Source organism: Nematolebias whitei, chromosome 9 (assembly GCF_014905685.2).
Source record: "Nematolebias whitei isolate Nwh7 chromosome 9, NemWhi1, whole genome shotgun sequence".
In the NCBI taxonomy this organism is placed as follows: Eukaryota; Metazoa; Chordata; class Actinopteri; order Cyprinodontiformes; family Rivulidae; genus Nematolebias; species Nematolebias whitei.
Window position 1 is genome coordinate 18,571,737 of NC_056506.1, and position 12,377 is coordinate 18,584,113.

The 12,377-nt window shown below is 45.7% G+C and overlaps 1 protein-coding gene across 1 annotated transcript in view; it reads left to right on the plus strand.

Annotated features, from left to right (window-relative positions):
* The window catches only part of c9h7orf26 (chromosome 9 C7orf26 homolog), a 14,062-nt gene extending 12,721 nt beyond the window's left edge, over positions 1–1,341 (plus strand). Inside the window, exon 8 of the mRNA XM_037681530.1 lies at positions 1,143–1,341. Coding sequence (XP_037537458.1) covers positions 1,143–1,341 — 199 coding nt within the window. The remainder of the gene's footprint in view (positions 1–1,142) is intronic.
* Positions 1,342–12,377: the final 11,036 nt, after the last annotated feature.

Sequence of the window (12,377 nt, forward strand, 5' to 3'; positions counted from 1 at the left end):
ACATTATAAACTTGATAAACAATATAAACATTATAAACAATATAAACTTGATAAACAATATAAACATAAATGTAAATATTATAAAGACTGAAGAGCATTCAGGTCCGTCTCACGTAAGACTTCACAGTGTGTGATGGAGAATGACTGTCAGCCACCTAGTGTTGTATCAAGACCACCTAACCCGAGTCCAAGTCAAGACCAAGACCGGTCTCGAGTGCTACAACACTACAGCCACCACCAGTTTTGGCTCAGTTACTGTAAAACTCAGTCCATTAGTTGTGATTTGGTCAGATTCCAGAAGTTCATCGGGAGATGTACAGTCGTTGATATTTGTTATTTGAGCGTTTCAGCGGGCTCTGTTCAGTGAGACACGGTGAGTCGGTGGTTGGTGCTGCAGTCCCGTAACCTTGAGGCTGCAGGTTTGAGTCCTGGTTGCATCAGGAAGGACGTCCAGCGTAAAACAACTGTTGAATCTTCTGTGTGAGTTCACTGCAGGAAGGAAGATTGAGACCTGCTCAGTGGTTCATGACATATTTTACTGACAGACTAATGGGGGTAACTTCAACAATTTGTGCCGCGTTTTTAATCAGAGGGTTGTTCAGTGTGATGGTCTTGAAGACTGTCAGCTACTACCACTCTGAATGTGAGCTCAGTAAAACAGTCACAGTCGTAGCTGTTGAGTTTTCAAGTGAGGGCTGGCCATCATGTGATTGACTGGACCCGTGTTCTGGTTCTGGGCAGCAGAGTGCAGGTGGATCTGACTGGACCCGTGTTCTGGTTCTGGGCAGCAGAGTGCAGGTGGACGTGTGTAAAACAGGTGGTCTGAAGATCTTGATCCTCACGGATCCTTTAAATCAGATTTAAAATGTCCTCTTTGACGTGTCAGTTTGATTTCTACAACACATGAATGGAATGAGCCTGACATTAATGTTGTGAGCAGGTGGAGGGGTGATGATGTCATCAAGTCCCGTCCTCAGGTGGTGTTTATTGTTTCTCTTGTATTCTCCTGCAGTAGTCTTCCTGTTGCTGTGTGTACGTGTGACTCTTTGTGTCTTTGTGTTCCATGTTTCTCTTGTATTCTCCTGCAGTAGTCTTCCTGTTGCTGCTGTGTACGTGTGACTCTTTGTTTCTTTGTGTTCCAGTTTGCTCCAGCTGGTTCTGTCCGGCCCGGTGATGTTCTACAACAACATCCACACCCCTCCGCTGGCCTACAGCCCCCATGCCGCGCTCCCCACACGCTCCCCTCACACGCCTCTGGCCGCTCACCCAGCCTCTCACGCTCAGTACGCCGCTCAGCCATTCATGTCAGGGATGGCGTTCCCGTTCCGACCTGGACACTAAAGCCGGGACTGACCCGACTGGACTGCAGATGTGATGATGCTGAGTGTTTGTATGTTCTGGTTCTTACACTCTGAACAGACGTCATGTTTCATAAATAAATCCGTTTTGTTTCATTCTGGTGTAGTTCTTGTTTCAGCCACACGAGGTCGCTGTTGTTGAGGTTTCTCCTGCAGGTTCCACACAGAGCTCCTGAGGTTCAGGTCCTCTCCAGAGACTGAACCTTGTTAGATCCTCAGGTTTACTCTATATTTATATCTCCCAGTCCTTCAGTCTGTGCTGTACCAATGATGATCTCATTCCTAATCTCCTCCATCCCAAAACAAACAAACAAACAAACAAAGGAATGTCAGATCAGTGACTGAGGGGGAGGGTGGGGGGTGCTGTAAAATGCAGCTGCATGTAATCCAACATGTTCTCTCATATCAAAAACAGACTGTTCCCAAACAATAAAGCAAGAGATTTCAGTTTTCTTACCTGACAGGTGGACTGAGAAGAGCTGGTGGCCTGTCTGCTGACCCCCGACCTGCTGGGTGCAGGCTCGGCCCCAGAGACAGTTCAGATCCAGTCTCCTGCATCCGCTCATTGATGAAACAAGGCCGTGTTGTTGTGTTAATTTAACACACACACACACACACACACACACACTGCTCCTGAAAGCCCACCACTTTTTTTTTCATCCAGACTTTAGACAAGTTAATCCCTTTGAGCCTCGGGGACTCATTTACAGGAGAGACCTTGTTTTAACAAAGAGTGATGACAACCTGTAGATACATCAGATGAAAAGCCTCCTCACACTGGGACATCTGAAGGTTAAAAACAAACAGAGCAAAGAAAATCAGGGTTCACAAACAACAAACAAGCTGCTTCATAAGAAGCCTTGATTTGATGTTGTTTTATAACACTACTTTTTATTGTATTTGAATTGTATTGTTTATTGTTGTCAGTACCTTATCTGTGGTTTTGTCTAAAACAGGTCTCTTGAAAATAAGTCCTCATGACTCATTGAGACTAACCTGTAGACATAAAGGTTGAATGGAAACAAAAATCCTTGTCACTCCTAAGGAGAACTTCAACATCTTCATTTCTGTTACTTCCAGTTCTGTCTCCTGTCTTTTTGTCCATGTCTCTGTCTCCAGACCATTGAACATAGCTGGTCTCACCACTGTTTGTAAACTTTTCCTTTGACCTTTGCTGACACCTTTTAGTCACAAGTCACTCCTGAAACTTTTCTCCTTCCCCTCCATCCTGCCTGGACTCTCTTCTTCACCTCTTTACCACACTCCCCATTTTCCTGGACAGTGGACCCCCTTGTACTTGAAGTCCTGACCTTTGTGACCTCTGCCCTTGGAGCCTCGCTGTTCTTACAGTGTGGTTGGTAAAAAAGTGAAATATTTCAGCAGTTTCAAAGTCTTTGTTACCTGCATGAACTAAACTGTCAGTTTTCAGATTAACATGAAGTTTAATTAGAAAATGAAGTTGGGTGTTTCATGCAGTGACCTGCAGACAGAGTCCACATCATCCAGAGGTAAATGTGCTCTCGTTAGGAAACTAAATTAACTCTAAAGTTAAACTTTTCATCTTTTATCTCCTCTTAAAGCGTGGGGCTAACTGAAAGATGTCAGGATGTTTCAGCCCATCGCTGTGGGCTCAAGCCTGTTAAGATACAGATAAGATATCTGTGCCCCCCCCCCCCCCCCCCCCAACAGGACCCATCATTCTGGCTCATCATTGCATCATCTGTGCTCTTTGAATAAAGCTGCATTTACTTCCTCCTCCCAGACAAACACAGGTTTTCATGGAAGTTTGAACCGTTTCTTCTTCATGTGGTTTCTTTGTTTTGATCTTTAAGCAGCCATGTTGGAGACAGGCCTGCTGAAGGGCATATGTGCAGAACACGTGTTTTATTGTGCTTCCTTGTAAAGAACAAGGCGTCTAACGGTGATGCTGTAAGGTTATTTTAAATACACCATGTCTTCGTTCTGTCCAGGGGAGCGTCCACCTGCCGAGGACATGCGTCCATCACATTGTCCCCCTCACTCGCTGCAGGCCGGTTTGTCTTGGTTTCCTCCCTGCAGAGAGGGTGGGACCCTGATGAGGATATCTTTTCTCAGAAAGCGTTGCGTTGCAGTTGGTTTGGTTAAGGTGACACATGCAGATAGACCTCGACGTAAAAAGGCGGGATCTGAGAAGGTTCTTCAAGCAGAGCCGAGGGTTTCAGGACCAGGACTCGTGTCCTCACACTGACACTGATAATGTTTTTACCTATATTTACAGGCAGCTGTGGATGAGTGGTTAGAGCAGTCCTCTTCCAATGGGAGAGTTGGGGGTTCAATTCCACCAGCAGTCACATGTTGAAGTGTCCCTCGGCAAGACACTGAACCACTCATTGTCTCTGATGTGTGTCCCATCGGTGTATGAATGTGATCTAAAGCTCTAATTAGTTTCTACAGATTCAGATTATCTTTGTAGAGATGTAGTAGAACACTGGAGGATTATTGTGCTGCACTTTTCTTAGACCTGTTTAAAACTTTTGACGCTGTGGATCATGACATCTTGTGTCATAAGCTCTCAGAAACTGATTTCTCAGATCACACCTTTTGTTGGTTCACTAGCTATCTTACAGATCAGAAGCAATGTGTTCAACATAATGGTACTTCCTCCAGTTATTTAGCAGTCAACAATGGTGTACTACAAGGCTCATTCTTAGGACCCACCCTCTTTATAATCTATATAGGTAATGTAGGTCAGAGCATCCCTGATGCATCCTTACATTTCTATGCCGATGACACAGTTGTTTATTGTCGAGCTAAAACAGGTTTTCCAGCTTTTGCAATCCACTTTTGACATAATCTAGTCAGATTTGTTCCACCTCAAACTTGTCCTAAATGCCGACAAAACCAAAGAAATGCTTTTTCCAACAGGAAGTCGGTCCCAGCAGTTCTTCCTTCGATTTTATCCTCGAATGGTGTCCCTATTGAGTTTGTTGATTCCTATAAATATTTGGGTATCTTGGTCGACTCACATCACTCTTTTAAGCTCCACGTGAAAAACCTAGTAAGGAAACTGAAAGTTAAACTGGGTTTACTTTTCAGAAACAGATCCTGTCTAACTCTGAATGTCAGGAAACACCTTGTATCTGTGACTTTCCTTCCCTCCATTGATTACGGTGACATTATTTACATGAACGCTCCTACAAGAACCCTGCAGATGTTGGATGCTGTCTATCATGGTGCACTAAGATTCATAACTGGCTGTAACTACAGTACCCACCACTGCACCCTGTATTCACTGGTTAACTGGACATAACTAACTTCACACAGACTCTCTCACTGGTACATTTTCATCTTTAAATCACTTCTTGGTCTGCTGTCTTCATACATCTCCTTCTACATGTCTCTGCATGAGTGCAGCTACAGCGTGCGCTCTCAGGACATTATTACCTGCAGTGTTCCCTCAGTGAGGACTGAACTTGGCAAAAGGGCCTTCTCCTACTCTGCTCCTGTTTCCTGGAATATCTTACAAAAAGATCTGAAGCTCTCGACCTTGACCTCTCTAAGTGGCTTCAAACATTTGCTTTGTATATGGCAAAAACCAATGCAGAGATGTTCCTGTTTTTAGTTTTCTACACCACCTTATAATCTAGCTGTTTTTTTGTTACATTTTCTTTTAAATACCATTTTGTTTTTATTTGTCAAAAAAAAAAATCTCAATTTGTACACATCTTTTATGATTGTCTATTGTTTTTCATCATTCTTTGTTGAAATCAGGTCTCTCTTGTAAATGAGTCCCCAAGGCTCAATGGGATTAACCTGTCTAAATAAAGGTTGAATGAAAAAAAGAGTGCTGCATGAATGTGTGTGTGTGCACGTGCGTGTGTGCATGTTTGTTTAACAATTAAGTCTGGAAACTGCCAGAATGAATTACCTCTCAGGGATAAATAAAGTTATCTGAATCTGAGAATAATTCATTCATTACAACAGAGTCGGGTCCAAACAGATCATGTTTAAAGTTGATTTCCAGTTTTCACCAGACATCATTTCTCTGCATTACACGAGGTGGGGTATGTGCTGTCCTTCAAGGACTGCTGGGCCTTCATTATATGACAGTGAAGACATCCTAAAACACCTCATATTGTTGTCCTGCACCTAAAACTGTCTTGTCAGTACTGACATGCTTACAACCCAAAACCCAAAGCTTCATTCTGTTGAGGGTTATACTGAGCAGATTTTCCATGAGTGTCAGGGGAAACGTTGGTTTGGTATTACCTCACTTTGGTCTTGCAGGTGTGTGCATGCGTGTGGCAGCGGCCCAAAGCCAAGACCTAACTCAGGTTGATTCCAGGACAACCACACAGCAGATGTGTGAACTCTTTAGCTCAGGTCCGTGGAGCCGTGTCACTCATTTACCGCAGTAAAGCAGCACTGAAAGACTAATAAATCCAGAGCCTTTCTTAAAAATTTGTTGTAATTTAACCTCACAGTTCTGTCTTTAGCTGCTCTGCAGATTATGGATTAAAAATAATCAACTTCACAACAGTGGCTCAGTGGAGTCCTGTCTGAAGAAATGCTTCTCAACTACAACTCTACTCTCCTATAGACTTCTTCAGTCATGTTACACTCAAGTACACTTTATTAAATTTGGTTTTCCTAGACACAGCTTGGGACGTGAAAATTGTAAAAAAAATAAATAAATAAAAAAATCCAACAAAGTTAAGTCAGGTCCTCTGGACTGTTTCTTTTTGTTGAAACATTTCATCTTTCATCCAAAAGACTTCATCAGTCCAAGGAACTGCGAAAAAACTCAGTCTTATAAATAGTACCTTCACATAGTGGGTCGATTAGTTTGGTGGTGCTCAAATGGTTTCTGGAGTCCACCCTCTCCTCCGTCAACTTACCATACCTTACCATACCATACCATACCATACCACTTTATTTATAAAGCACTTAAAACAGCAACAAGGCCAACCAAAGTGCTGTACAGACAAAACAACAGGTAACACACAAAGCAAAATACAAAATGAGGTAAATCAGAATATAGACATAAAAAGATGCAGATAATGACGACAAACCAGTGTGGAGCGTACAGGATCAAAACACAGATCATCTGGTGTTGAAAGCTATTGAATAGTAGTGGGTTTTTAAACGGGACTTGTAAACCGAGAGGGAGGGGCCTGTCTGACAAGCAGAGGTAACTCGTTCCAGAGTCTTGGTCCTGCTACAGAGAAGGCCCTGTCACCTCTGCGCTTAAGACGAGTTCCTGGAACTGTGAGGAGCAACTGGTCTGCTGACCTCAGAGAACGTGGTGGGACATACGGTTGTAGCAGATCAGAGAGATGGGGGGGGGGGGGGGGGGGGGGGCACTGTTCAGTGATTTGTAAGTAAGTAAGTAAGTAATATTTATTTATATAACACCTTTCACAGACAATGACATCACAAAGTGCTTCACAAGTAAAAGTAAATAAAATTTAAATAAAAGCCAGTCTGAATAAATAAGTCTTAAGATCATTTTTGAAAGAGTCAATGGAATCTGAGCAGCACAGTGACATAGGGAGAGCGTTCCAAAGCCTGGGGGCCACCACTTGGAATGCTATGTCTCCACGTGTTTTAAAATAAGTTCTTGGAACTATCAGCAACATTTGATTTGAAGATCTCAAAGTCCTGATGGGACATAGAGACTTCAAAAGGTCCAGTAAATATTTGGGAGCCTGACCATGAAGTGCCCTAAAAGTTAGAACCAGAATTTTAAAATGACTCCTGAAATGCATAGGGAGCCAATGCAGGGAGGCCAGAACAGGAGTAATGTGAGCTGTGGGTTCTAGTTAGCAGCCTCGCCGCAGCATTCTGCACAGATTGAAGGCATACATGTAGACATACTGTAATGAACCCCTTCAAATACTGGACCAAAATCACCACAAACACTTGAAACTAAATATAAAAATTTATTGGAGAGAGTCTGGCTTCTCAAAGAAAGAACTGGTTCTGGTGTCGATCTAAGAGCTCGGGCTGGAACGAGTCTGTAAACAAGTAGAGTACGGTTAGTGGCCAGGCGGGAGACAGAAGCAGGTGCAAATGTCAAAAAGGTGAGACCACTAACCGTTACTCTGGTTGAAGGGGACGTGGGAATAATGAGTCGCTCCAAGCTGATGTGCCCACTGCAGGAGGAATGATCCCGGTGAAGAGAGTCAGCCGGCTGCAGCGTTGAACCCAAGGATGGATGGATGGATGAAAAGCGCTGCTCCGCAGCGGCGCCGAACCAGAACCCGATCCGTGAGGCGGGAGGCGTAGTCGTGCAGGCGAGGGTCAAAACCAGAGAGCAGAGATGCGACAGTACCATGCAGGAGCGGGCGATAGGCAGGTCAGGAGCAGGCGTGGGTCGAGAACCAGCAGGAGAAGAATAAATCCAAAGGAGCAGGCGAGAGGCGAAGTCAGACGATCCGGAGTCGATAACCAGGAAGCAAGCGAACAGAGGCGAGGATACGAAGACCGGGAGGAGGGACAGGAGCAGGGCAGGCAAAACAAGGCAGGAGGGAAACTATGAACGGACATGAGACTATAAAGGAAAGTAGCGCGGGATATCTATTGGCAGGCAAGCTGTTTTCGACTATCTGGCGCTCACCCTGTGAACAGACCAGGTTTATAAAGGGTGCAGCGACAGGTGCAGCTAATGAAAACTAATCAGTGCAGAGTGAAGTGAAGGAAAGACAAATTTAAACTACCATGCAGCCAGCAGAGAGAAACAGACAGAGTGCTGCAGAAATAAAAGTCTCCAAACCAAAGAGAAACAAATTAATAAGAAGAATAGAAGAGAAGAAAATCCACAGACACCAAGCAGTGAACAAAGTGACAAAAATATAAACTCAGACAGGCGTGAATCGTGACATATCCCCACCTCAAGGGACGCCTCCTGGCGTCCCACCTGGTTGGTCCGGATGACAGGCGTGAAAGTCAGAGATGAGAGATCTGTCCAGGATGTTACGAGCAGGGACCCAAGAACGTTCCTCCGGACCATAACCCTCCCAGTCGACCAAGTACTGAAGACCGCGACCCCTCCGTCTAGAGCGGATAAGACGGTGGACCGTGTAGGCAGGGGACCCATCAATCAGACGGGCGGGTGGGGGGGAACGAACGGGAGTGTGAAATCTAGACGAGGTGACCGGTTTGATGCAGGAGACATGAAAGGAGGGATGCACGCGAAGCGACTTGGGCAGGGAGAGACGGACAGCGACAGGATTAATAATTTTAGAAATAGGAAATGGACCAATAAAACGGGGAGCAAGTTTGCGAGACTGGGCCTTGAGGGGAAGGTTCTTAGTGGAGAGCCAGACGTTTTGGCCTACTTCATAAATGGGCTGACTAGACCTACGGCGGTCAGCTTTCTTGCAATAAACCGCCGTAGTTTTAAGCAACGCACGTCTGGCTCTCCTCCAGGCTCTATGACATTTGAGAGCCATCTGATGAGCAGAGGGGACAACAGCCTCGCGTTCTTGGAGGGAAAAGATTGGGGGTTGAAAACCAAAAACCACGTAGAAAGGAGAGAGACCGGTAGCTGAAGAGGGAAGAGAATTAAGGGAGTGTTCGACCCATGGTAGAGCAGAGGACCACTTTTCAGGGTCGGTATTACACAGGAGGCGCAATTTGTTCTCCACCTCCTGGTTGGTCCTCTCAGTTTGACCATCAGTCTCAGGATGGAAGCCTGAAGAGAGACTGATGGATATCCCAAGAAGACCACAAAATTCCTTCCAAAATAAGGAAACAAACTGTGGACCCCTATCAGAAACTATGTCGAGGGGGAGTCCATGCAGTCTGAATACTTCCTTGGCCATGATATGGGCCAATTCCTTGGAGGAAGGAAGTTTAGGAAGGGGAACCAGGTGGGTCATCTTAGAAAAGCGATCTACGACAGTGAGAATGACTGAATGACCCTCAGAGACAGGGAGACCAGTAATAAAGTCCATCCCAATATGGGACCAAGGACGTTTAGGGATGGGAAGAGGACGAAGCAGTCCATCAGGAGGACGCCTGGAGGATTTAATCTGAGAACATAAGGGACAAGAACGGACGAAAGACTGAACGTCTTTAAACAAAGAATCCCACCAAAACTGTGACCTAACCACAGAAAGAGTCTTAGTGAGACCTGGGTGACAGAAAAGGTGGGAGGAGTGACAAAATTCGAGCACCTTTTTAATCATGTGTGGGGGAACAAAGAGGCGGTTGTCAGGACAACCGGGAGGAGGAGAACGAGACCGACTGAATGCTCTCAGGTCAGCCTCGAGACGCGTCATGGCCAGGCGGGTCGACTCGGGCAGAATGAACCCCTGTTCCTCTAACGGAGAAGAAGAGTCATCTTCGGTGAGACGGGACAGAGCATCGGGTTTCACGTTTTTCTCCCCAGGACGATAAGACAAGGTAAAATTAAATCGAGAGAAAAAGAGTGCCCACCTGGCCTGACGAGGGTTTAAACGGCGGGCCGACCTGAGATACTCCAGATTCTTATGATCAGTCCACACTTGGAATGGGAATCTGGAGCCCTCCAGCCAATGACGCCACTCCTCCAATGCGAGCTTGACAGCCAGCAACTCTCGATCCCCCACATCGTAGTTGCGTTCCGGTGCTGACAAGCTCCTAGAAAAAAAAGCACAAGGATGAAGTCGACCCCCCTCGCTACGCTGGCTGAGAATGGCCCCCACCCCAGTGCTGGAGGCGTCCACCTCCACAATGAAAGGTTCTCCTGGGTTAGGGGCCTGTAGAATGGGAGCCGATGAAAAGAGGGTCTTTAATTTGAGAAAGGCTTCTTCAGCCTCTGAGGACCACATAAAACGTGATTTAGTAGATGTCAATGCATGAAGAGGTCTAGAAATGAGACTGAACCCTTTAATGAATCGTCGGTAAAAATTTGCAAACCCCAAAAACCGCTGGAGTTGTTTACGATCTTTTGGGGTCGGCCAATCCAAAACTGCCGCAATCTTATTGCAGTCCATCTCCATCTTGTCTGGGGAAATAACGAAACCGAGGAACGAAGTGGTGGAAACATGAAACTCACATTTTTCAGCCTTAACATATAAGCCGTTTTGAAGAAGACGAGTGAGTACTGCGCGGACGTGTTTGCGATGGGTAGACAGATCTTTAGAAAAAATAAGTATATCATCTAAGTAAACAAAAACAAACTGGTTAACCATATCCCTCAAAACATCATTGACCAGATTTTGAAAAATTGCGGGAGCATTAGTTAACCCAAAAGGCATGACTAGGTACTCGTAGTGACCTGTGGGGGTATTGAAGGCGGTCTTCCATTCATCTCCTTCACGAATACGAACTAGATGATAGGCATTGCGGAGATCTAGTTTAGTGAAGACCTTAGCTCCTTGTAGGAGGTCAAAAGCCGAGTTCATGAGAGGTAGGGGATATTTATTCTTAATGGTGATCTGATTAAGACCGCGGTAATCGATACAAGGACGGAGAGAACCGTCTTTCTTGCCCACAAAAAAGAAACCTGCCCCAGCCGGAGAGACGGAAGGACGAATAATGCCTGCTTGGAGGGATTCATGGATGTAATCCTTCATAGATTGTTGCTCGGGGATAGAAAGGGAATAAAGAGCTCCCCTAGGGGGTGTGGAACCAGGGAGAAGGTCGATTGCACAATCGTAAGGACGATGAGGTGGTAAAGATGTAGCCTTAGCCTTATTAAATACCTCTTTAAGATCGTTGTATTCAGAGGGGATCTTAGAGAGGTCAGGGTAGTTGTCTACAGAGTTCTTAGCAGAGTCCTTCATGATAACAGCGTCCAATAAACAAGATGATAAACATTCCTCAGCCCAACCCAAAATCTCCCCTTTTTTCCAGTCAATGTGGGGATTGTGTTTTTGAAGCCAGGTAGCACCTAACACCACTGGAGCCTGGGGAGAATTAATGATGATGAAGCTGACAGTTTCTCTATGATTACCCCCCACATGCAGAATTATGGGCTCAGTAAACTGTGAAGAGGAGTTCAGGGGATGACCATCTAAAGCCACCACAGAATGTTCTTTGGCTGACTCAATGATTTTAAAACCCGCTTTGACAGCAAAATCAATGTCCATGAACTCCGTGTCAGCACCAGAGTCAATGAAAACCCTTACAGAAATAGGGGTCTTACCCGGAATGGAGAGAGTAGCAGCTTGAGTCACTGATGAGGAGAGTGTTGAAGAAAAAGTCCTGCTCAGTAAACCTCTCCTCATGTTTACTGAGCGTGCCCTTTTACCGGACACGTCGAGATGGTGTGACCAGCCCCCCCACAATAGAAGCACAGATGTCCTCTACGCCGCCTCTCACGCTCAGAGGGAGTAATGTGGCTGCGGCCCAACTGCATCGGCTCCTCTGCAGGAAGAGAGGGAGAAGTAGGAGGTGATTTGGGTGTTCTGGTTTCCTGGAGAGGTTCACTAACCAACGGGGTGGCCGTGCGAGCATAAGATCCACGTTCCCTGGACCGTTCGGCCAAACGTAGGTCCACCCTGGTGGCCAAGTCCTCCAAGTCCTGTAGAGAATCTGGATATCTCTTAGTATCCAACCCGTCCTTAATGTTGTCATTTAGTCCTCGATAGAAAGCATCAGTCAGAGCCTCCTCATTCCAATGACTGCCTGAGGAGATAGAGTGAAAGTCTATGATGTAGTCTGTTACTCTGCGGTTACCTTGACGGATAGAGAACAGACGTCTGGCGGCTTCTCTCTCAGGCAGCACTGGATCAAACACCCGACACAGCTCCTTGGCAAAGTTCTGAAAAACGTTAAAAAAGTGAGAGTTGCGCTGCCACTCCGCAGTTCCCCACCTCTTGGCTTTGCCAGAGAGGAGAGAAATGGCGTATGCCACCTTGGATTTCTCAGTGGTGAAACATGAAGGCTGTAATTGGAAATGAATTTCACACTGAGTAATAAATGGTCTGCACTGATCGGGTTCCCCTGAGAACAGTTCGGGAGGGGCGAGGCGAGGCTCCCGTACCGACCCAGAGGCAGAAACTGAATTACCCATGTCCTGGTTCGTGGTTTGAGGAGTCATAGTTCTTA